This window comes from Trematomus bernacchii, unplaced genomic scaffold, assembly GCF_902827165.1.
Source record: "Trematomus bernacchii unplaced genomic scaffold, fTreBer1.1, whole genome shotgun sequence".
Classification (NCBI taxonomy): domain Eukaryota; kingdom Metazoa; phylum Chordata; class Actinopteri; order Perciformes; family Nototheniidae; genus Trematomus; species Trematomus bernacchii.
This window is the reverse complement of record NW_022987547.1, coordinates 1270995-1293739: the sequence shown is the minus strand read 5'-3', so window position 1 is coordinate 1293739 and position 22745 is coordinate 1270995. Positions and strand designations below refer to the sequence as shown.

The window sequence follows — 22745 nt, the reverse complement described above, 5'->3', positions numbered from 1 at the left end:
GTTTGTCAGGCATTAACACTAATCTATCCCCGGGATCTCCACTGGCACCCTTGATTGCCCGTAGGCCTCCCATTGGGTGACAACAAGAGACTTCAGTCTGAAACTGAAGATACAATACTGAGAATTAAAACTAGGGTTACAAATAAGGCAACTAGTGAGTAGTGTATTGATACAATATGTATTATAGTTATTGTGAATGCTAAAGGTCTGCACACCTTGTTTATTGACATGAATAAAATCAATGCAGTAGACTTTACGTGTCGCAGGCGGGGTTATGTTTAATCAGATTAATCCTGTGTGTGTGCATGTGCGTGTGTGTGAGGGAGAGAGAGAGAGAGAGTGGGCGACAAAGATGGAGGGAGGGGTATATGCAGTCAACAGGGGGTAGGTAGAGTGAAGTCGCCCGACAGAGATGCTCACGCACGCGTAAGAGAGGGGGAGAGAGTGCTTGGCAGACAGACAGAGCAGTGTGCAGAGAAGTTTGGGGGTTTTAAAGTGCAACCCGGCGGTGTAGTTTGCTCATTCACACCATGCAGGCTCACCAACTAAACAACTAAAAACAAACCCTACATCTCTATTTTGGTTCCAGGTGACACGTGCGCGGACCTGTTGGCTGGACAACTTTTGGATAAGTTTGCGCAAACTTTGCAAAACACAGGAGGAAGTGGAAGAGAATGAGGCGTGGAGAGCGCAGTGTTACCGGCAGTGAGAGAGGGTGACCCTGCGTAAACTCCCGATGACCACCTCTCTGTCGCTCTCTCTCAAACACACGTGAAACAGCAGCAGCGCGTGCATGTCCAGCGCCCAGGCCAGCATGACTCTGTCCGGCGGTCTGTCGGATACTTGTCAGCTCGTTTTACGCGACCGCATGGAGCCGGAGCTGTGGGTGTAGAAGGAGACTTCTTCCAATGCTTTCTGGGGAATAGTTGGTGCAACACGTTGTGAAGCGAACACAAGCCACCGTGCACACTTTGGAGAGAGCTACGATGCGGGGCACTCTGGGCGCATTCATTCAGTCCTGTGTGATACTGCTGGTCCGGGCAGACCAGTGGAGGCTGAAGGACTCCGCCAACTGCGAGCTGAACAAGAAAGTAAGTGATTATGAAGCGAAAATAAATGAATAATTGCACTGTTTAGGTGTTGCAAAAGTAGCTTTATTTAACTTTATTTTCTCGAACTCAGAAATGCCACGCTATCTTGTATTTTACAGTGTTAAGTGTCAGTTACGGAGTCCACTTCAACTTAAAAAAAATATATATTTGTCATGATTTATACATCAGGGACACAATATTTGGTGCAACAATACAAGGTTGAGTTGCACATCTTAAAGTGTACTTAAAATTACTTCTGTGTTTTAAGTGCATACTGGACTAATCAGTCTTGTCAATTTAAACTCTGATGTTTTTTTTTAAACTGTAACTAGTTGCCTTCTGATGGATTACTATTTATATCGTATTACTTCAAATAATCCATTAAAGTTGTACAAAAAGTTGGCAAAATTGTTTAAAATGCCTATCACAAGTCCCAAAAGTGTCTGCAAATTAGAAGTTTTGAACAGTTCAAAAACTAAAGAAATTCAAATTATATGGATATCAATATTATTAGTAATTGATTATCTGTTTATCTATCCAGCTCTCATTTTGTGTATTGGCTTTTAGTAACAGGCAGTTTGTTACACAATCTAGATGTGTGTATTTAGGAGAATGTCAGCCATTTGAGACCTACTTTGTCCTTTTGCATTGTGTTTTACAACTGTTTCAGAACCTCCCCTTATTGATTACCTTTCAGTCTCAGTCAGTCGTGTCCTTTAAACTCACCCGGAGCATTTCAGGTCAGATCCGGCAGAAACAGGAAGGTAAAACACGCTGGCCTAACAGTCTGACAATCACTGACATGTGTATTGTTATTTTGGCACTTGGGTCCTAAGTGGCCTGTTAATAAGTCATTATCAGTCTGTTAGCAGTCCGTCTAATAAACAGCCTCTCACAGACAAAGTGATAGATTTGCTGGTTGGTGTGAGACCGGCCCAGTGTTTGTTCATGTAAAATAAATGACAAAACTTTAAGTAAGATATGTTGTCTCTTTTCTGCCTGTTTCCTGATTTATCTCTCTTCACATGCCCATCAATTGGTTCTGACTTACTAATATTTAGCGCTGGAATGTAAAAACATTTAGCAAAAACAAATTGGTTAACCAACCACGGCAAATTCATTGGTTCCAGCTTCTTAAATCTGAGGATTTCCTGCTTTTAGTGTTTTAAACCACTGTAGATGGAACTTTTCTAGTTTAACAACTGATGGTTTATATCTACGAAACCATAATCAGAAAATAATCAACAGATTGTTCGATTGTGACAATAATTATTTGTTACTTCTTCCCTTTCCTCCTAGCAAACTGACCTAAACTCCTTCCTGTGGACGATCAAACGGGACCCTCCTTCATATTTCTACGGTACAATCCATGTTCCCTACACACGCGTTTGGGACTTCATCCCTGAAAACTCCAAGCAGGCCTTCCAGGAGAGCAACATCATCTACTTTGAGCTGGACCTGACGGACCCTTACACAATCTCAGCCCTGACCAGCTGTCAGCTGCTGCCTCAGGGCGAGAACCTGCAGGATGTCCTGCCCAGAGACATCTATCGGAGACTCAAGAGACACCTTGAGTATGTCAAACTCATGATGCCTTCATGGATGACCCCAGATCAGAGAGGGAAGGGACTCTATGCGGACTACCTCTTCAACGCCATCGCTGGGAACTGGGAGAGGAAGCGGCCTGTTTGGGTGATGCTGATGGTCAATTCGTTAACAGAGGCAGATATTAAGACACGAGGGGTGCCCGTGCTGGACTTGTACCTGGCCCAGGAGGCGGAGCGGATGAGGAAAAGGACGGGGGCCGTCGAGAAGGTGGAGGAACAGTGCCATCCACTCAATGGGCTCAACTTCTCCCAGGTGAGTTCAAAGCTCTACTAGTTGGCGCTGTTTTACAATTTGTTCCATTTCAGCAGTGTCTGGAATCATCTCTCTGTTTCTGTGTGATTTTACATTTGTGCTGATCTAATTGGGGGAAAATATGTTATAAAATTATTTTGAAACATAGTCCTATTGCCAGGGAATTCAACATATTGGAGGAAAGATCCCTTTGCACTTTTGACCACCAATTGACGATACTGATTCTGGGCAGAAAGAGTTTTTTTCTTCATGCAATTTGTTTGTGGACATAAAACCACCACACCAATGCTTATTTGAAGTTCATTTGACAAATGACAAAGACTGTATATACTTATTTTTCACTCAAGTCTGTGGTGTATTCTTTTAGAGAGTTGACCTATAAATCCCCTTTGTGACACCCCACACAATCTTTCTTTTGTTGTCTTAAAAACGTGCCTGTGTTCTGCCTGAGTTGCTCAATATTCTTGGCAGTCTCAAAAAAAGAAAAAAGAAATAGATTTAGAAAAAGGTGTTCTGTATTTATATAGATGTTTGTGCCCTTTAATTTCTTAGCAGGTAAAAGATACTTCAAACGCAAAAGTACTGCTTTGAATGCATTATGTTGTTGTCATATAACCTTAGGCTATAATTAAAATGAGCACAAGCCTGAAAAGGATTTTGGTGTATCCGCATCCATAATTAAGCTTTTATGTGTAGCTGCAGCTACGTTTGCTTAGACATATCTTATTAATCACTTCCATACGCAGATCTTGAGAGAATTTTACATTTGGGAAAAAAGCGCTTTTATATTGAGTTGGTTCTCAGTATTGACTTAGTAAGCTGAATCGGTAGAGGTGGAGAAACAGCTGGATAGCCACAACCATTCCTCAGTACATCTTATGTGTGTGACGCAGCTGGTGGATTTACCTTTCACACATTTTAGGTCTGTTTCAATAAACGAAATGTCAAATCTTCTCCGCTGAAGAGGCTTCACATCTCATTAAATACACCAGTACTAAGTTGTGTAATACAAATGACAAAGACCAGTTGTATACATCCAGATTCATTTTGTTTTAATTTTTACAACAGATGCCTTTTCCCATAGCTTAGTTGAGTGGATGAAGGTGTGGTGTTATAATCAGCTGTAAAAACATTCAGCCGTGCTCCGCCGCGTTCTTTGTTATTAAAGAAAAATGGATCCTAATGACTCAAGTCTGAAATCGACAGAAAAAAAGGAACCTTGTTCCCCACAGCAGCGCACTTAAGTCCCCTTGTCTGCCTGTCTGTCTGTGCCCCTCGGTGACCCTTTGAGTATTACAAACATCTCTCAAAGGCAGCAGTCACTATGAAATCATGTTGCATATTATTGAGGAATTTCTGCTAATGCTGGTCAGGAGCTAAGGGGATTACACTTGACCATTTAGCCTAACACCCAGATGCTTTAGGTGTTGTTATTCTAAAGCAGGGCTGGTGGGCCTTTCAGACTATAAGTCTCTGCTCAAACCACCCAGCAGCACTGTTATAAGCATTCTCTTGAGTCTAAGAGGAAGAATGAGGCAATATTTTAAGTCTTGATAAACACATGGAGTATTTGTAAGAGTTAGCATCGCAAAGAGAAAGATGTTATTCTCCGGCTGAGATGAGATGTTTTAGCTTGTGTTGTTAACTGCTAAAGAAGCATTCTCATTGGCTAAACGGTGAAGTTATATATCTCAGATACTCTTACACTTGTCTAATCTTTGTCAGATCAGATGCAACACTTCCTAGTGTTATTTTAAATCACTAGAAGTGTTCTTGATGAGACGTCTGTGGTCTCCAGATATACTACAGCAGTTGGTTGACCTTTTTCTGTGGCTGTGTACATAATGACTGTTCTCTCTTAGAGGCAAAGGCAGGTGATGTTGCTATACAAGTGTCTTACTTTGACATTTAAAACCAGGGTTTGCATCAAGTTCCTCTTGTTGTTTTATTTTAAAGCTAGAATTATGCTAATGGGGGTCCCAGCATAGGTACCTATCGCATAGGTTGTAATTTGTAGTGAAGAGTCAAATTCCACCCATTGATATATTCCTCTTTGACTTCACTTTGGTGGACTACACATGACACACGCAATAATTACATCCTGGTAACTTAACATTTTTAGTTGTCGGTTTACTAAATAGGAGACTACTCCCATGCAATCGCAGTGTTTATGTTATATATTTATGGTGTGTTTAGCAGTAAACAGTTACTACTATTTCATTGTTCAACACTTTGTTGTGAAATGACAAATAAATCAGACATGTAACTTCTCATTGACTGTGACATACAGCAAACTGTTTTAGTCCAAAGATTTGTGGCAGACAAGTTTGTTTTTCTTCCACTACATCAAAATTGTCTTCACTATCAACAATTTCCATCGGAAACTTGTTGGAGGAAACACAACTAGATCATAGTTCCTGTGGTCCAATTGTGAAACCATCAAAGCCCCAAGTTTGTAGTTTTAAGAAGGTATACATCAGCCATGTTGTACCCACAGTGCCTTTTCCCATAGGTTCAGTCATAAGTGGATGTAGTAATTGGAATGTCACCCATTGGCATTTGGACGATGATTTTGAAGCCTCCAGTTTGGCATTTCCTCTGTCCCCAACTTTGTTTTTGGCTGTGAAATCAATTGAGAAGTCAGTTTTTCATAGAATGCATTTGGACTTCTTTTTGCAACAAGTGGAGTTTCCCCATTGGCTATTTGAAAGAATCAAAGTTGGATGCAGCGTCTTCACTTTTTTGTTTTTGTTTGTATGTTGGCTTCACTTTTCAGACCTGGAGTTTGCTACAGCATAACAACTAACCTAATCCTAAAGGATGTGGCAGACCATCATGAATCATTTTCATAATTGATGTATTGGTTTCTGTTGGAAGACATTCACAAACTCCTTTTTCCGTTCAAACATTGGAACTTGTTATTATGGATATCACAGAAAGAAAGTGGGTGGCCGAAATTGGGTTTGTCAACACGGCTATAAAGAGAGAAAAACCTCCCATCATCACAGCTTTCATTGAATTAGGTCCACAAAGCCTCCAGAGGGCTCAACAATGAATTATAGTGTCCCAGAAACAACCCCTACCCTGACACTGCACCAGCAGAGCACATAGCTTGGCACTCCATAATTTCCACACTCGGTTTCAATCTAATCAACAGCAGCTTGATGAACGCCTGGCTTGAAGCAGCCCGCTTGATATTTCAGTAAACATTTACTTTCGCAGTTTTTCAGTGTCGTTGAAAAGGGCAATGCCATTTAAATCCCTCTGGCTTAACTACAGTGAAAGATGTTGAGATAGTGTGATGAGTGAGATACACTCTTGGTGAAACATATCACCGCCTCAGACACCATTCTTGACTGAAAATACTGTTAAATGAGGCTACAACTGGAGAACCAGTTTGTTTTCACTGGCCATTTTTCATCTGGCAGGGGAAGGTACATGGAAAATATAGTAGTTTATGTATAGAAGTAGTAAACATTTCTATATTCAGGCCTCTGTTGAAGTTTGTGTGCATGCTGATTGGATGAACGTTTGTCTGACTGGTTGTTTTTTCTCAATTTGGAGAATCATGGTTGCTTTTCTGGAGTCATGGAAACAAAAGTACTATGATGTGTAAGGTGGGATTAGGTTTTTTTTAGGTTAACATTGTGAGTCGCTGCTCTGATTAATTACTGCAAAGCCAACACTACTTGATCAATCAATCACCTGCTGAGCTGAATCAGGCGGATCTTGAAATCACATATTATCAATGTGGCTGTTTGAAAACAATCACCCAGCTCTTGCTTTAACATTTGTACGGCTGAATTTACATGGATTCTAGCAGATAGTACACAGCCAACCGGGTGTCATTTAAGTAAACGAGAGTAGGACGGGAAAATGATAAGTGAGAAAGGAAAAACAGTATGAAGGACAGGTGGACGAAATTGCTGTCCAGAGGTAAAAAACGAAAATGTTTTGACATCAACTTGTCACATGGCATGTCCCCATACAAGTCGATCTTGAATGAGGAGCTAATTATGAACAAAACGGAATCATGTGATCAGAGCAATCCTACTGAGATATGCCAAGAAGCTCAATGCATTACCAGAAGAATAAAAATAGACTTAAAATATTTACATTTTACATTTTTCTTTTCCTTTCCCCTGTAAACAATCCATCTTCGCCATAGCAACATATTGCCAAGCATGTTTTGTTTGCCGTCCTGACATTCTGTTGGACTGTTGTTCAGGTTGTGCTGTGATTTCCAAAAGGTATTGTCTGTCTACCATCTGCCTGATTCCATATGAACGCAGCATTAGACTTAGAGGATATAAAATAGCTCAAAGCATGAAAAATGAGGTGGTTTTTATCTCGTTTTACAAGTGATGTGTCCATTTTTGCCTACCATTATGAATTAAGCCCATTGAGCTCATTATTTTCAAACCACAATGAATTATACTTTCTATACTCCGATCCCTAATCTGGCTAAGCATGACTGCTCTTATTCTTGCACGGTGCCCCTCGTCTTTTGAAGAGCGGGCTCAGCCTTGCCCATTACACTAAGTGAGCTTGTTGAGGACAACAATGGCCGTATGAAGGCCGGCTTTCTCTGTCACTGTTGTTGGAAACCCGCGGGACATTCCACACCTCAGTGGAGCAGACCTGCTAATGAAAGTGTTGTTTCTTTCCTCCCATCACTGGAAGTAATGGTGCATGGAGAGGTGATGAATGCAGGTCTCAGTGTATGTCTATGAGAACAGGGTAGGAATGTTTGAAGCCCATTTGGTTCATTCATGACGAGGAGGGATTGGAGCAGAGAGAGCCGAGATGCAGACTGAGATCAGTAGAGGAGCCATTAAGGGAGGAAGGCGTGACTCCGTCTGCATTAAAGGTACCATGACGTTACCTCTGTTTGACAACCTTGTAACTTCAGTTGAGGTGTTTTCTTTTTGCTTCAAATGACGGGCTACAGGACTCTCGATCGGTCAGTCTTCATGAGACAAGCTCTGATATAATCCAAACAAAACCAACTTCTATAACCTGATTTTAACCCAATTATCTTATTACTGCCAGTCTGTAATTTCGAAATTTCCATAACCAATTTTAGAACACATGCTCCTCCTTAAATGTGGCTTTAACAAGCATATCAGCCCCATATAAAACCTACATCTTATATTGCCCTTTTCCTGCATTTGGGGAAAACGTTTTTTTTTTTAAAGATAATTTTGACCCCTTGGTCAAGCCATATTTTCTGTTCACAATTATGGCATAGAAACGCTAAGCTCTCTTGGCTAGAACATTGCATATATAACAGTAGGTTATGTTTTGGAATCAGTAGATTTGTGGGAAAATGTACCAAGAAACCACAACTCATTGGACAGGACAGACGCTGTCACTAAGTGTGAACATCCCAAAACTCCCACACAAGCTCGACATGCTGGACAGTACAATGACTGCCCTTATTTTCCAGCACCACATGGGCAATGCTGTGGGCAAGCTGCCACTGATTTCCAGAGTTTGCTCTCGGAGGAAAATCCTTCTCATCTCCTCCTGTAATGAGATTAGACGGCAAAATGAGAATGATGATGAAAATAATGATTTGTAGTGGTACAAATCATTTGGAAATCCATTCCTGATTCAAAACCTGATTCTCGATGATGTAAATGGAAAGTGGCACAAACGTTTTTCAAGGAAATGTATCCACAAAATATTTCACTTTCATCATTCCAAGCTAATTGAACAAGTTTAATTATGAAATAAGAAAGGCGCCCCTAACACCTGTCACTTGAACTACAAGACAACTCTAGCACGTGCACATGGTATTTAGTCTATACAAATTATAACTTTATTATATACATGTTTAAAACATTTACAAAAATGTAAGCATGTGTGTATGCACATGTGCTTTAAATTAGAAGAAGGCACTTGTAACTGGTAATTCTAAAAGGTATAACTCAACATTTTGGGAAGTTTTGTCATGTCTATACTGCAAATGTAAAGCTATAGCAAGCAGCTGCTAGCGCAAAGACCAGAAACAGATAGGAAGAGCTAGCTTGGCCTTGTCCAAAGGTAACTGAGCAACTTCCTATAGTCTTTCCAATAACCCTTGTTAAAGCCACATGTTGTCGTTTTCATATTTTGGTTAAAAAATCAAGTTACAAAGGTGAGCTCTACAGCTCTGTTGGTTTTGCTAAGCTAACCCCCACCTAGCTTAAGCTTCATATTTACCTTACAGTAAGACTGGTAGGAATTTACTGTTCTTATTGTTGGCAAGGAAGCTAATTTACTGTATGTTTGTGTATGAGTGGGGGGAGAGAACACATGCTGGCGTGATGAAAGTATTACGCAGCAATATCATGGCAACAAATCTGATTAAATCTAATTTGTCCAACTGGAAAGAACCATATGTTTCAATGATCACCGGAGCAGAATGGCCTGCAGTGATGAAATGTATACATGTGCTCACATAAGTAGACGCAGCCCAAAACATTTCAAGAACAGCAATACATCTTAACCTGTACTTAAACAAATTAAGCTCATTAGTGCATTTCAAGTAGGACTTTAATGCCCTGCCAGATGATTGTCTCACTAAAAGAATATTCATTTGTGATTTGGACCAATTCTGAACCATGTGGACATTTTTAAATAGCAAATGAAACAATAATTCCAAATGATGTCATCATATGATACGTTAATAGTAAACAGGCAATGCAATTTCTCAAAAGCAGAAAAATCAGATGTTTGAATAGTAAGATAGATTAAAGTGCAAATATGCAAATACACCTAAAAAGCCTACTTTTTGCAATAAAGCTGCAAATTAAACTCAGTCATATTGTAGAAAAGTATTTCTTTCACAAGCTGTTTATGTTTTCTTTGTCCTCAAATAGTTTGCAATTTCTACTTCACTCTGCTTTGATCAAAGGGAGTAATTTCTCTGTGTTTAGTTGCAACGTGGTGTTTGTCTGCTGTTTATTTGTTCGTATGATTGCTTGCATCCGTTTATTATTGTTTTGTCTGTGTGTGTGTATGAATGTTTGTGTGCACATGTGCCTCTCTGCAAGAGTTCAGGTTTGTGTATGAATGAGCGTTTGTATCCATGTGTGTATACACATCTATGGTTGAATTTCCAACATGTCCTCACAGCTTCCAGGCGTCGCTGGTTTCATGTGCCACTAAGGTGCTTGATTTCTTCCCCACTGTTGACCAAACAGACCCATATTAGATGTCTGGCATCTCCTCAGACATTATCTGTCCATCTGTCTGGATACACGACACCGGAGACAAGGATGCTGCGCTTCTCTCACCTCCAAAACCCCTTTTTTCCAAAAGTCTTATTGACAGGAATTTAAGCTTAAAGTCTATCAACAAATAATCCCAAAGAAAAGCAAATGAACAAATAGCTTGGAGTTTATCTGTGTGATTTGTTTAAGATGTTTAAAGAAATGAATTGTGTTGATTATAAGAATGTTTCAACCAGCTTTACTTTGTTTTCTATGAGATGGTATGATCGATTCCACTTAAAACTTTTCCAATGATAATAAGATAGTCCCCCGTCGCTGCTGCTGCCATATCAAGGTAGAATAATTTCACAAATTAGATTTTCCATGTCTTTGCAAGTCAACCCATTTGCATCGTCTTGTTTTTCGAGTACATTTGATTGAGTGGAGATCGGATGCAGCTGGATGGTGCCAACTCCATGCCAAGAAAAAGAGCTTAGATCCTTGAAAGAATATACAGTAATACACTCCAGTGGAGGAGGCAGACTTCTGGAGACTGCTGCGGGCTTTCCTGGTTGTGTAATGCAAGCTTCTGCACCTTAAATAGGGATTTAATAGCTTGTCTCTCTAACTTAACAACAGGTCATGAAAACTTGTGTAGTCGCCGACGACCCTCGTAGCACCATCGCTGCTCTCCCGCCACGCTTAGTTCGTTACTTGAAAGGCCTTCTGAAATGACCTCAAAACCTGATTTTTTGGCCTTTACAGCCAACTGGCAGTACATAATACACCTTGATTGTAATGTGTTAGTAGGCCAATTGGATCCAAGGTAACAGTCAAGTTGAACATAGCTCCTTACAATTCATTTATCAACAATTAATGTCTAATTTAATGTATAATAACTCAAACAAAATAAGAAAAACAGAACTCTTTGTGTTATTTCTGATGAAATTACGGATATCTCTGCCCCTGCTTTGTTCTTGCAGACAGTTTTCCATTTGCTGTTCCAACATCTGATTGTACAACCTCGCAGACGGCAAGCAGACCACAGAGAAACACTGAAACACATTTGTGATTATGCTATCTCGCAGTGTGCCTCCACCTTAATTTAAGTAAGAAAAGCTCTTAACACTCACTAACAGCAGCCTTCTCATATTTAAAGCTAATGTAAGTTATACGTAAGAGCAATTAGAGTCTTTACGATGCTAATTTGTATTTGTTTGGTGCCCATCATTCCTTCTATTGTTGTGTAAGTTAAGATTGTTGCAGGCCTGAATGTGGCCAAGGGCCCCGGGTCATTGTTATTACAAAGCTATGACTAATCTGCACTGAATTAGCACGTGACTGATAAACATTCAAGACATGCTCTTTTTGGGGAGTAACAATTTTAATTCCTTTTCATAAAAAAAAATACAACTTCAATTATATTGAAATACTTTAAGCTACAGCATGAAAATATGGTAGAAAAACAAGAGTAAACTCACTGGATCTGTTTCAGATGTCTCCTGTTGCATCAAAACAAGGCTTTTGTTTTTCATTTACTAATAGCCGTCAGGAAGTGTTTTCACACGTGCAGCATTTACTTTTCAAAGTTATTTTCTCTTGATTTTGAGGAGGCATTAGTCAATGTTGTATAGTTGGGAGACTTTATCAGCTGCAGTGATTTGGCTAACAATTTGTAGCATTACCATAACATTTCCATATTGCCACACAGTGTGAAAGGCACATCTTTGACTTAACATGTATATATTCCTGTAACTATAGACTCTGTCTGAAATGATCCTCTTTGTGGATTAGCAGTTAAAAGCTTAATTCTTATGTTCAGATAGGGGTGTAGTTTTCAAATGAGCATTAACCTCAGTTTGACATGAAATCTCATAAATTACTTCTGGTATACGTACGCTTTCCCTGTACTGGGCACATCTGTGGCTTCTCTGCATTAAATCAAGACTGTAGAAATGAGCCAAACCTGGCTGGACTTCGGCCGAGCGTTACGAGGCCAAAGCTGTCCGCGAGGTCCAACACAGAGGATTAACAGTTTGTGCTTCCTCGCAGAGCGTCACCTGGAACTTGTGGAAAGATTTTGTGCAGCTTTAAGCTTGTATTTTGGGATTAAATTAATTTGTTATTTATAAATGTTAAACATTAATCATTTTTTATTTTCTCTGAGGTACCCTTGTGCGTAGAATGTTAAAACCTGAGACTCTTTAGCTGGTTAGTTCATGTAAATAATAGACTTTACTTTAAAAAAGTGTTTTTTTAACTAAATGTAAAAAAAAGTTGTATAATTAAGCATTAAAGTATTGTAAAATTAAGTGACATGTTTATTAGGCTTATCTTACATGACTTTACAGATGCTTTAGAGACAACATTTTCAAGCCTGCAAAAAGGGACCACATAGTTTCTGAGCTAACCTGGCCATAAATCCACTTGTGTCTTTCTGGCTCCAGTCCACATTGCTGGTGGCTTTAGTGGAATTTCACAGGTGAGCACAACACAGGAGGGATTTGTGAGACCTTGCTGTTCTCCAGAGATGTTTGGACCAGACTTATTCTCAGACTAGCAAATATCTGGATGCTGTCACATATCTTCACACGTACCAGGAGTTAAATGAAGAAGGAGTTTCTTTCAGGGGAGCTTTTTTAACATACTCTGCAAAGTTGCTTTCTGACATTAATGCGAACGCTCGTCTGCGACTTGTCAAGTAGGTTTACACAGCATTTATAATCAGAAATTACTATAAGATATTTTACTGGTTAGCAGTTTCTACAAATTGGCTAAAACGCAATGTGCTGCAGTGATAGATGTGAATGCATTTTTATAAGACCTATCCACACCAGGACTTATATTGGAACAAAGTTTTACAAAAAAGTAGATACATTTTCTTGGAATTGCCAGAAAATCAGGTGATCCAAATGAACTGCCATTGACAAATACATGCTAAGCCATCTTAACAGTGCTGGCGTTGGAAGCTAATGGCGCATTTCCACTACAGCGCGGAGCACGGTTTAAGAGGGCTGTGACGTCAGCGGCCCGTTTTTGGTTGCGTTTCCACTTGGCCTAGTACCGGCCGGCGGGTCCTAATTCACAGTTTTTCTGGCCTCATAAAATCGTGGGTCTAGGGCCAGAGACAACGAGGCTGAGTCGGGCTGAGTATGCTAAACTAGAGAGAGAATCGCTGGCAAGGGGGCTACAACTACAACAAGATGGACATATTTGACCGTGATTTAATTGTAATACACGTTTCAAAATGATGCCGAAGTAACAACATACTGATACCGGTTAGTAAAAACCATGAATTAATGCTTTGACAAGTCTGCAGACAGACGGCAGGCGAAAAACCTTTTAAAATGCGTGTTTTCTAAATGGAGATTGGCTAAGCTAACGCAGTATATGCTCCGACCGTCCACACTCACAACAACGGCCTATACAGACATAAATAAAGCAGCGACTGTATTCGCCATGACACAGGCAGTCTGTGGTTTGTACTTGTTTAACTTTTGTCTAGTTTCTGAACATATATGAGGAGCTGTGAGCTCTGAGTGCTAACAGCTAACGGCTGTGTTGTTTTTCTGGGGTTCTCATTGACGATGACGTCACGGCTCCGCCTACACTGCGTTACTATAGATACTACCCCAGTTCCTAAACTGTAATGGAAATGCGCCATAAAGTGAGCCAGTCCTAACGAGGCCTAGCCATACCGAGCGAGGCCGAGCGAGGCCGTGTAGTGGAAATGCGCCATAAGAGAAGTGGAGAATCCTAAAAAACAAGAGGCTATTATCCTCTGTAAAGTAAAAACTGTTAACATGCTTGTTAGCTTGGAGAGCTATATTATCTTCCCCTCATTCTTTCTTGCTTACCGTTGAATTAAATTATGAGAAGTTGTGAGAAATATGCCCAGTGTAGAGAAAGTAGAAATAACCTCTGGGAGTAATTTTGACTGACTAATCTTTGAACGGAACTCTCTTAAGCTGTGAAAAACTGGGGAGAACGGTGTTGCTAACAGCCTGTAGTTGAAGCTTCTAGATAAGATCTTTTCAGTGAAACATGACATTTCATCTTGATTAATAGTTGTTGCCTCTTGGATGACTGACAGATATTGGTCTGAACAGAACTGCAAATGTGATGGTCTGCTGCACTGACTTGTTTTGCATCCGTAAAGGAGAGAAAGAGCGAGACGTTATATAAACCTCCGGTGTGTGGTTTGATGTTTTATCTCTGAAGTTTCTTATAAATCAAAAGGAAGATTACGTTTCTGACTTCTAATCGAGACATTTCTATCACACATTTAAATAAATAAAAATGTTTTCTTTCTCCCGACCACTCTATATAGGCATACAATTCACTATGTTGCTTTTAATTAAATAAGACATTATTAAAACAAATGTAAACAGCGGTCACGACGCACCATTGATTACATTAAAAGCAATGTATGAACCTGATACACACACACACACACACACACACACACACACACACACACACACACACACACACACACACACACACACACACACACACACACACACACTCATACACACACACTCACCGATATAAAATCAAGAGCACAGAGGTGTATGTAAGCTATTATATGCACACATGCTTTCAAGCAGTCGTGCAATAGTCCACACACACATCAGACCAACACATACATAAACATGTGTATCAGGTTCCTCCCACCACCCAGAGTCAGATCCCCGCTGTGGATGAAGGTTTTTCAGGGTTCTTTCGGCCCAAAGACTGTTTTTGTTTTGGGGGTTTGTCTGAACTGCGGTAGCTGAGATCATAAACCCTCTGAGAGCTCAACACTAACGCCACTGTTCGGCCTCCAAGCTCATTTCACCACTCTGTTTCACTCTCTCTGAGTGTCTGTCTTCTTCTATGTTTTGGTCCCTTTACAAAGGTTTTTACAACCTTGGTGTTATTTCCATAGCTTTAGACACCATTCTGGATGTGAAAACGTGTTCTGGCAGCTCGGCTCTAGAGACCTCAATGTTGATCTGTCGGTCGGTTTCTTCTACAATTTGGCAAAATCTCAACTTTTACGTAGATTGCCATGAAATTCGGTACAGACATTTACGGTCGCCAGAGGACTTCCTCTCTAGGACCACCATGAGGGGGACAGTTTGTGAAAGGTCCAGACAGCTGTGGGTTATATTTCAATGAAATTTGGTACAGACATTCATGGTCCCAAGAGGATGATAACCAATGACATAGGTCAGGGGTGCCCAAACGTTTTTCGTTGGAGGGCCCAGTTAATGGTGTGCCTTGGGCAAAAAAGCAGACCCTCGTCCCTTTTTCCTCTGAAAGGAGTTGCTTGGGCTTTAGCTTGTTGACCTCATAAGAACTTGGTTGCTTTTCCACCAACTGGAACCTGATAGGTAACACGTCACACATTTACGTGGAGGCTTTTCTCAGCAATGCCAATACATTTAGTTTACTACAGTAGTGGAATATATCACAGCTGTGTTCATATTGCATTTATACTTAGGAAGCCAGATTAAATTGCAAGCACGACGTCTACCAAACGTCATACATGACATGAACTGTTATACCTCACCTAAATGAGCCTCATTTATGTTGCTTATTCAAAAACAATTGTGGTTAGCTTCTTTTGACCATGCTTTTGTGGTATTTCCTGCATCCATATTCACTTTTACAGACTAAACAATGTCAGTGTTAATTAGCATTGTCACTGTAGAGACTCTTCTTTGCAACTGAATCCCCAAAATGGGATCGAAAATCAAAAAGCCAACCATGCTCTGACTCTGTATCTCTCAGTGTTTATTTCTCCTCACACAGCACTTCCTCCCCTGATCTAAAATGAGTGGAAACTCTTTTTTGTGTGTGCTTATCTTGTATTTATGTAGCTTTGCAGTTGTTATTTTGGTCGTAACCTCACATGACAGAAGCACGTTCATGCGTGTTCCATCCTCTGTGAATGCAAATGGACACTGTTTTCTGAAAAGTGAACTCCCAACACATTTAGGATGTTTGGATGCCTTTCATATTTTGTTGGCTTGTTTATAGGTCTGTGGTTGTGAGGCTGCGGGTCATGGGAGACGTCTGAAACCATCTTGCTCTTCCCTCTGTGTTTCTCTCTCTCTGTTTTTCATCTTTCCACCTATAGACTCCTCATTATTTGTCTTTCTTGTCTCTTCCCTGCAGGCGTTTTCTCTTCCTGCTCCCACTGTCTGTCTCCAAACATTTCCTCCTTCTGTTTATCCTTTTGTCTCCGTTATTGATCAGTCTTTCACCACAGTAAACAGATGCATTTCTCAGATGGTTTGGATGCTAGGTTATATTTTCCATGAGATAGACTTTAGGTTGTATTTGTGAGGTTTGTACTTTTGGGCTTTGAGTCAGTGTTTTTGTTTAGAACGAAGGGATTGATGCAAGCTGACTGAAAGTATTTACATGCATATTAATGTGAGTGTGCTGGTGTGTGTGCTGGTGTGTGTGCTGGTGTGTGCTGGTGTGTGCTGGTGTGTGTGCTGGTGTGTGTGCTGGTGTGTGTGCTGGTGTGTGTGCTGGTGTGTGCTGGTGTGTGTGCTGGTGTGTGTGCTGGTGTGTGTGCTGGTGTGTGTGTTGCTCGTTGGGTTCAGTTTTCCTGCGGTGCTTTGCTTCTGAGTCCGGGCCAGTGGTTTAAGGGAATTGCAGAAACTCCTAAATAGAGCTGTGTGGGTTTTTGATTCCTACTGTCTCTTTCTATCTGACTTCTGAAAGTAAAACTTGGAGACTGCTGTCTGCTGTTTTTGTTGTCCAGTTGCTTAGCACATGTTGTCTTAACAACATCTTACCCATAATCCAGTGCAGTAGGAGATCTGAGCTGTGGTCGAATATTCAGAATATTAGGTCCGATGTCTTTTCCAAACCACTTATGTCTTAAAGGGCCCATGTCATGGCCATTTCCACTGATCATAATTCCATTGTTGAGGTCTACTAGAATAGATTTATATTGTGCATTTTTCCAAACTCACATTGGTTTCTCATACAGCATCTCTGTAAACGACGTGTATTCACTGAATTTCACTCTCTGCCTTTAACGGCTCGTTGTAGCTCCAATAGCTCCAGCCCCCACCCTCCCTGTGAGCACAGTGTGCTCTGATTGGTCGGGACGTTGTGAATCGCGCTGAGCTCCATGGAGGTGTTGTTTCCTTGTTAGCGATACACAGCCAAACACAGCCAAACTCATCCTGAGCACACACAGTCACAGCCGAAGTAAAAACAATAAGTGTGGCTTGATATTGAGTAAGAAAAAGGTTGATAAATGCTGTGAGAATGGGTCTGCAGAGAGAATTTTGCCGCGATCCCAACTGTCTGTTATCAGCCTGCAGCCAGGGAGGAGAAATCAGCAGAGCTGCCTGCACACAGATGTGTGTGTGAGGAAGTCCGTGGATCGGTCAATTTGGACCAATCAGCGGGGGCTTAACGTAACGGCTCCGCGGACGTAACGTAACGGCTCCACGGATTGGTCCATTTCGTTCCGGGTACGGCTTGACATCATGCCGTACCCGGAACGAAATGGAAGAATCAAATGTACAGTGACGTATCTCCAATGAGGCGTTTTGGGGAGGTATTTTCTGTGTTAGAGTTTTACTCGCTACAGGGTGTACTTTGAGGGTTTTGACTCTGCACACCGTTTACATGCATAAAAACCTTCATAACACACAAGGGGACGGGTAATAACCGGAAAAGCATGACATGGGACCTTTAACGTTGATGGAAATCTTCATGAGGTCAACAAAAGGTATAAAGGAGGGTTATTATTTTATATTTAGCAACTTTATTTAAAACACATATAAAATAATTAGGCTACAGTAATAAACTCGACCCACTACAATTAAGGATTTCCTAAAATATAATCCGACCGCCAAAGAGTTATTGACTGTTGCAGCTTGCATTAAGCGAATACAATGGGTTATTCAAATGTTTTAATTTATTGAAAAAGTAGGATAATTTAAGCAATCTATAAAAAAAACGTTTCACTTTCTTTAGTGTTTCTGAAAAACTAAAATCATCTACACAATTCAAGATACTTTATTTAAAAAATACTACTCTTTTACCTTGTTTTACTTAAGTAAGAAATCTCAGATAGATTTTCTAACAATGGTTTGAATTTGATTTCGAAGTAAACAACAATGTGATCAAATAAAAAAATGCATTGTGTCTAAGGTAGGACTACCACTGCTGCTTGTTGCTTATTGATACATGATCACAACAGAAAGATTGACAATTATATAGGGGTCTGCGTAAGTCACACACTTCAGAACAAACAAAGAATGAATGAACAATTTCTCTGCATTGAGGTTGAGCAATGTTATTTATGTAACTGTAGTAATGGAGCGGTCAGTGTCAGAAGTCCATTAGTGACCTTGAGAGCCCTGAAGAGGTCAAACTGTCTGACCTCAGCAGAGTGTGTCTTTGTGCTTCTTCCTGATATATAAAGCATGGCAAAAGTATTCCCAAAAGTAATGAAGACTGCATTGCCTGAGATTGTCAGCTGAAGGACTGACACAGAGCCTCAAACTCTATATTTTGTGTGTGTGATACAATTAAAGACATCCAGTAAGATCATTTCGATACATATGTTGATAATATTGCTACATGATACATGGTACATAACTATAACAAACATTAAAGACCAGTTTTTAGGCGACAATGAATCTGTGTTGCTGTTTGTGCTTTAAACGTGGCTACTTTTTCCTGCGTGTATGCAAGTATGATCTTACTCCACATCTTTCCCTGTTTGCGTGATAACACACACAATAACACACACACACAATGTGAGGATGGTCAGTGTGTATCCCCTCTAAGTGCTCGCAGCTGTTTTGGCTTGATTCTCGGCGTGTTGTTCTTGACTCGTTCCGTCCTGAAGATTAACAGCGCTCCTTCAGTGGACAGACAAGTCATAGAGATTGATGGCTGTTTTCCTTGCGGCTCGCTGTGTTTTCAAGACCCTCGTGCTGCCTCAGAGTGGACTGATGGGCTGAGTGGCTGGCCGGCTGCTCTGTGGGGTTCTGTGAAAGTGTGTGTGTGTGTGTGTGTGTGTGTGAGTGTATGAGAGAGAAATAAAAGAAGAGTGGCACACAGAAAGACAGAGGCAGAGAAAGTATGTGAACAGTGGTGTCTGCGGTGCAAACTCTCACAAACTCTTCTTCTGTTGGTCTCGGATTGTGTGATGACAGGTGCCACGACAGTGTGTGTGTCTTTGTGTTTCTGATCATTACAAAGGATTATTTACATATGGGATGAATTAGTCTGTCGAGTTCTTCCTCCATTGATCCCTTACATGTAAGAAAATAGTGATTATAATGTCCATCCCAGTTTCTTAAAGTCAGAGGTAATGTCTTTAAATGTCTTGTTTTGTCAGTCTAAAATGAAGAAAAGCAGGATAACAATGAATTTAAACTGCATTTTCTTTTGCCATTTTTGCTTGAAAAGTTATCAAAACAGTCATCTATTTGCAATTTTCTTCTATAATGCGACCAAAAACATAGTTGACTAATACTTTCAGTTCTATTATTTGTGTTTGGGTGACAGTTTCCAATTGTTTGCATACTTAAATAATAAGAGAATTGCATGTTGCCTGTTGTCGAACTTAGAACTTGTCAGAAATATTTATATAATAATTATAATTTGATTACCAATTTGACAGTAACCTTTCTTTAATTCATGGGCCAATCTATAAAATGTCTGAAAACTGTTCAATGAGCCCGGCTGACATCTGGAATCTGCTTGTCTTTTGATTGATTGAGTTATATTTTAGTATAAATGTAGTGATGCAACACTTTTTTTTTAATGAATTGATTGAAATTGTTGCCAATGAATTGACTGTCATTTGATTGATTGGTTAATCAGTGACTAAAGGTGACCCCTTCATGTCCTTTAATTGTCTTTCATTAGTCAATGTTTTATCATGAAGGATGTGAACACATGTAGTGTTGGCGTGTGTGTGTCTGTCGGTCTGATGGTTGGGACTCATGTACAGCTTGTTCACGGTGTGGTGAAGCAGGAGAGAGCGGGGCGGGTGAGTAGTTGACATTTTAATCACCACAATCCCCCACACACACACACACACACGCACACACACACACACACACACACACACACACACACACACACACACACAGAGATCTCCAGCCATTTGGTTTGAAGCTGATTCACTGTGACAGCCTAAATATTTGGCTGCGTCCGGGCACCAAGGTAAATGCACCCCACAAAAATGTTTTTACAGGGAGAAAGAGAAGGGGTGGGTGGGAGAGAGGTTTTGGAAACAGATAGAGAGAGAGAGAAACAGAGAGTACTCACAAAAAAGAGAAGAATAACTGTATCCATAGCTACAATGAAATATTGTGTGTGTGTTGACATGGGATCAAATCTTCAATTGTTAAGAAAATGAATCAACATACATCTATGAATCAATTAATCTAATCGTTTATTGTCTTGTGAAAACATGAAACCATAGCTTTCCCAAGACTTCAACATAATGGATGGAACATATGAATACATAAAATGATAAAAAAAATCACTATCTGACAATTTTACGGCCTGGGGGTTAAAATGGTCCCATTCTACAGACATGTTCTTCTGTTAAATCATTTCTTTGTAGAAGAGATCCTCTTTGGATGTCCGACTGATGGTGAGCCAAAGAAAGCAACATGAAGACGTCATTGTCGGCTTTGGGATAAGCTTACGCTGTTTCATGACATTTAATAGATTCATGTGATTAACAGAATGAACTAAGTAATCAATGAAAAGTGTAAGCTATGATAGAGGTGAAATCTTCCATCTAAGAATAAACTCTGCTCCTGTCCATTGAACCCCCCCCCCTTTTTTTGTGCACATTTTTAAGAGAAAGAAACTCTGTTCCTCTGACTCTGTGAGAAAAACCTGTTCATGTCACATTCATTGATTGAACTGTTTAAGATCAAAAGGAATAGGATATATCAATTATATCAGAGGATGGATTTTCCTTCCAAAAGGGGGGAGGCCTGGAGATTTTTCTCTGAGGGGCTTGGTGATGAAATCATCGTCTTATTTTGGGTGTTTTTCCGCTCTATCATCTCATCTGTGTAGGAAATCTCGGCCCCATATTTCCTTTCTTTGGTCTCATATATGAAAATTAATAATGCTATGTTCAAAGGTCTCCTTTAAGCTCCAGAGGCTGCCGTAATCCATGATGATGAATCATTGAAACACACACACACACACACACACACACACACACACACACACACACACACACACACACACACACACACACACACACACACACACACACACACACACACACACACACACACACACGGAGAGACTCATACATGTACATACAAATGCACAGAGAAAATCCCTAATCTTGTGCAGGTGTATACACGCTTACATGCAAGAAAACACACACACAGTGAGGAGGTCATGAGGGACCCGAGGAATGCAGGGGTCAAATCTTTAAAGACCTGGCTGATAGAGGGGATGTATAGGATCAAAGGACAGAGAAAGGGAGGGAGAGATGGATGGAAGGAGGCATCGGAGGAGAGGGAGGGAGTGTACAGGATCAAAGGGGAGAGGAAGGTAGTGAAATAATGGGAGGATAAATGGAGAAGTGTGAGCGAAGGTGTATGTTAGGGGGGAGAAAGGTAAGAGAAAATGGGCTCCGGGGGCTGATAGAGGGACTGGAGGAGGGAAAGGGAGACGGTGGAGAAAAAGAGGTATATAAGGAAGGATGGAAGGACAAAACGTAAAAACAATAGAGATAACTCAAACTGACAGGTGTGTGTGTTTGTGCGCTAGTGTGTGTGTGGGGAAATGGTGGGGTTTCAGCCAGAAAGTGAAAGCGGTGAAAGATTTATGCGTATGCAGACGTGTGTGTGTGTGTTCGGTGTGTGTGTGTGTGAATGGGGAATATCATTGAATACCTGTTGAATGAAGCCGGGACCATTTGTTGCAGCTGCATTAGCCATTAGCAGCCGTGTTTTTTTTATAAATGCAGAACCATGAATTTACAAAATCCCCCATCCCCCAAAAAATAAAATGCTTAGCCTCCATTCCTCCGTGTTCAAAATGGTAATGTCTCAAAAGTGCAGCTTTATCAACTGCTCCACTTTTGATCTTCATGTTCAAACGAGTAGCTGCCACTATAGCCTTGCCTAAGCAGTTAGTCCTATTTTATCTTTTTACATTTTTATGACATTGAACAGTCAAAAACGTAGTCATAATTGGCCGTACTTCTAAAAGAGTGGCCTCTATTTGTTGTTTCCCCCCTTGCCATTAATCTAAAACTAAAAATGAGAGAGAGTTTTGTTTCAATCAGCTCAGAAATCTGCTGCTAAAATCAGTCCAATAACCCCACCTTTTCTGGAAGATAAAGGTACTTCCTGCAGGTCAAAGAAAACCATGTTGTGAAATAACCAAGTGGGACTTTACTTCAGATTCTCTGTAAAACCCTGGCAGGGCTGCTGTGTTTCTGACACGCTGCTCCGCCCTTTTTCATTTCACTGTGATAACATCAGTCATAAGAAACTCAGAATCCCTATCTCTGTCTATTTCTGTCTGCCTTCATGCTCCCCTCCCTCTGATAACATCAGTACTGAGAGTCCTG

At 40.5% G+C, this 22745-nt stretch overlaps 1 protein-coding gene across 1 annotated transcript in view; it reads left to right on the top strand.

Moving 5' to 3' along the window:
* Positions 1-395: 395 nt before the first annotated feature.
* Positions 396-22745, top strand: part of trabd2a (TraB domain containing 2A) — a 55455-nt gene continuing 33105 nt past the window's right edge. Inside the window, exons 1-2 of the mRNA XM_034122677.1 lie at positions 396-1091; positions 2391-2951. Of these exons, the coding sequence (XP_033978568.1) occupies positions 987-1091; positions 2391-2951 (666 nt within the window). The 5' untranslated portion in view covers positions 396-986. The remainder of the gene's footprint in view (positions 1092-2390; positions 2952-22745) is intronic.